At 39.2% G+C, this 3,283-nt stretch overlaps 1 protein-coding gene across 1 annotated transcript; it reads left to right on the top strand.

Moving 5' to 3' along the window:
- The first annotated feature begins 220 nt into the window (after positions 1-220).
- On the top strand, positions 221-1,174 carry LOC139082483 (olfactory receptor 11G2-like). Its single transcript, XM_070613908.1, has one exon. The coding sequence runs from the start codon at positions 221-223 to the stop codon at positions 1,172-1,174; it is 954 nt and encodes a 317-aa protein (XP_070470009.1).
- Positions 1,175-3,283: the final 2,109 nt, after the last annotated feature.

The raw sequence follows: 3,283 nt of genomic DNA on the forward strand, positions 1-3,283 counted from the left end.
GTCAGTCTACATTGCATTCTCCTACATGGGGTAAGCTACATGATATAGGGATTTTCATCTATTTTGTTCACTACTGTATGCACAGTATCTAGAAAAAATAACTAGCAAATAATAACATTCTATAAATGTTAAATTAATAATAAATAAACAAAGAAATCTCAGTTTCCTGCAAGCACAAAGAAAACAAAGTCTCTCTGATTTCCAGGGGTATTTAATAATTATGGGTCTTTTCACAGCTCATAGACCCATGAAAATCCCCAACAACTCCAACGCCATCACTGGCTTCATCCTCCTGGGCTTCCCCTGCCCCAGGGAGGGGCAGATCCTCCTCTTTCTGCTCTTCTCTGTTGTCTACCTCCTGACCCTCATGGGCAATGGTTCCATCATCTGTGCTGTGCGCTGGGATCAGAGACTCCACACCCCCATGTACATCCTGCTCGCCAACTTCTCCTTCCTGGAGATCTGCTACGTCACCTCCACTGTCCCCAACATGTTGGCCAACTTCCTCTCTGACACCAAGGTCATCTCCTTCTCGGGGTGCTTTCTCCAGTTCTACTTTTTCTTCTCCTTGGGTTCTACAGAGTGCTTTTTCTTGACTATTATGGCATTTGATCGATATCTCGCCATCTGCCTGCCTCTCCATTACCCTACTCGTATGACTGGACGTCTCTGCACCAATCTTGTGGCCAGCTGCTGGGCACTTGGTTTCCTCTGGTTCTTGATTCCCATCATCATCGTCTCCCAGATGTCTTTCTGTGGATCCAGGATTATCAACCACTTCCTGTGTGACCCAGGTCCTCTTCTAGCACTCGCTTGCAAAAGAGCTCCTGTGGTAGAGCTTGTCTTCTCCACTTTGAATGCTGTGCCCGTCATCATTCTCTTTCTCCTCATCATGGGGTCCTATGCTCTGGTCCTAAGAGCTGTATTGAAAGCTCCTTCATCAGCTGGGAGAAGAAAGGCTTTCTCCACCTGTGGGTCTCATCTGGCTGTGGTTTCACTGTTCTATGGCTCAGTGCTGGTCATGTATGGGAGCTCAGTAACTGAGCAAGAAGCTGGAACACAGAAGATTGTGACTCTTTTTTATTCTGTTGTGACACCACTCATTAACCCTGTGATATATAGTCTTCGGAACAAAGATATGAAAAAGGCCCTGCAGACATTTCTGAGAATATAAAAAGTGTTCATCAGAAAAGCTTTTGGGCTCTTAGAGCCAAAAATTGTATTTAACTTACTTACAAACCTGTGCAAAAATTGTATTTCACTCATTTTCAAATTAAAAAATAACTTGTTTCATATGTGTTCACACTAGTCTCCACTAAAACTTCAATCACATGTGAACATCTTTTTTGTTTATTTCTTCTCTTGGTTCTTGATCATTTGCCCTGTTTCTTACCATGCCTCATTTTTTTTTTCATTAAATGCTGAAAATTATACTTAAAAAATTGTAAAGAAAATTGATTTAGTAATTCAACAAAAGTTAAGTTTTCTTTTTGCCATACATAGAGGCAGATCACTTTGATCTCATATAAGGACTATTTTTAGTTATTGTAAAAATAGTCTACTCCTGTTTTGCTCTTATTTCTGGAATGTGACCCTTACTCCAGGCATATTGACTTTCTGAGATCTCAACTGCAAGCCTTGACTGTTTCAGGACCCCTCCACCTTAACGGGCCTGACTTCTATTTCTGTATTCCTTGGACCCCGTGAATCCTGAAACCTCTGCTCAGCTCTTCAGACTCCCAGTTTCTGCTTTCTTCTAGATTTCTTAAAATCTCATCTTGCACATGAATGGCTTAGAAATCCAAAAATGCCTTGAATAGATACGGCATTATTTTTTGAGCCTCACTTCTCTGTGGTCCTCCTCTCTTCAGGACTTGTTTCTCAAACACCAGCTGCTTTGGCAGCTGCAAACACCAAATCTTTTATTTCCTCAATTCAGTGAAACTACGGTTTTCTGCTGAAACTTTATTCTGCCTACCCACATTCCTTCCTGTATGCCTCCATATGCCCATACTTTCCCAACTGAGTGAATTGCCAAATTTGCTCAGGGAAAAACACCCAAGGTAAATGTAGACCTCATCTCTTTGACCCTTCCTTCCTGGAATTATAGCCCTTGAAGTTTTGTCTATGTTGACTGCCCTCCAGTGCTTTCAAATTGTTATTTTATGTATTTTCTCCAGATTTTATAGTTACTTTTGGTGGATGGGTTAGTTTAATACAAGCTGACCATAACTGGAATTTTTTCTATTATATCTAAATTCGTAAGTTCTCACTTCTTCCCTCACATTCAGAAGATGATCTTGTAGCATAACCATGCAGAAAACCATAAATCAGAGACAAGTGGATATAGGGACTGTTATAAACACAAGTCTGGGATGTAGACCTGCTTTTCTTTTCATTGCAAACAGCTCCAGATACGCGAGGATTCCACCACTGCAAGTGAGGTGGGGTTGAGGGGGCTCACAGCAAAATAAGAGCTACAACCAAGACCACAGAGATCAGATTTAGGCCATTTTATTTTTTAATTGGAGGCATTCAGCAATTTTAGATCTGTAAAAATATTTCCTTAGGATTTGTATTAGTAATGGTCTAGTTCTTGAAGTCCCTACTTTCCCTGAATGAAAGGTCTTCCTATTATTGAAGTGTCTTTACCATTTCAACGACTGGATTCCACAGGGAAAGAAAATGAGGATTGGGAATCAGGAGTGATTTGCTGAAGATATTAACTTTAATGATAAAAAACAAAAATTCCCTATCTACCAGCCTTTTCACTAGCCCAAGTTACTTTTTATTACAGACTAATCCTATACTTCTATCTTTAGTACTTCTCAATTAACTGCCAGTTAAACAATGTTTGTTTCCTTAATATATATAAAGCTTTGTAAACAGTAAGACAACAGAACAACATCCCAAAAGGAAAAAGAGCAAAAATATATAAACAAATAACGTACAGAAAATACTCAAACACATGGAAAGAGCACTAATACATTCAAAAAAGGAAAAAGGCAGAATATGCACATAATGGTGCAATGTGATTTGCAGATTTGAGGCAATCTCTAATCCCAATGATATTTTTTGCAGAAATAGAAAAATACATCCTAAAATTCATATGGAGTCTCAAGCGACCACAAAAATTCAAACCAATTTTGAAAAAGAACAATGTTGGAGGTCTCACATGTTTTGATTTCAAAACTTACTTCAAAGCAACAGTAACCAAAACAATATGTTACTGGCATAGAAACAGACATGTAGAACAATGGTATAGAAGAGAGAGCCCAAAAAT

This window comes from Equus przewalskii, chromosome 1, assembly GCF_037783145.1.
Source record: "Equus przewalskii isolate Varuska chromosome 1, EquPr2, whole genome shotgun sequence".
In the NCBI taxonomy this organism is placed as follows: Eukaryota; Metazoa; Chordata; class Mammalia; order Perissodactyla; family Equidae; genus Equus; species Equus przewalskii.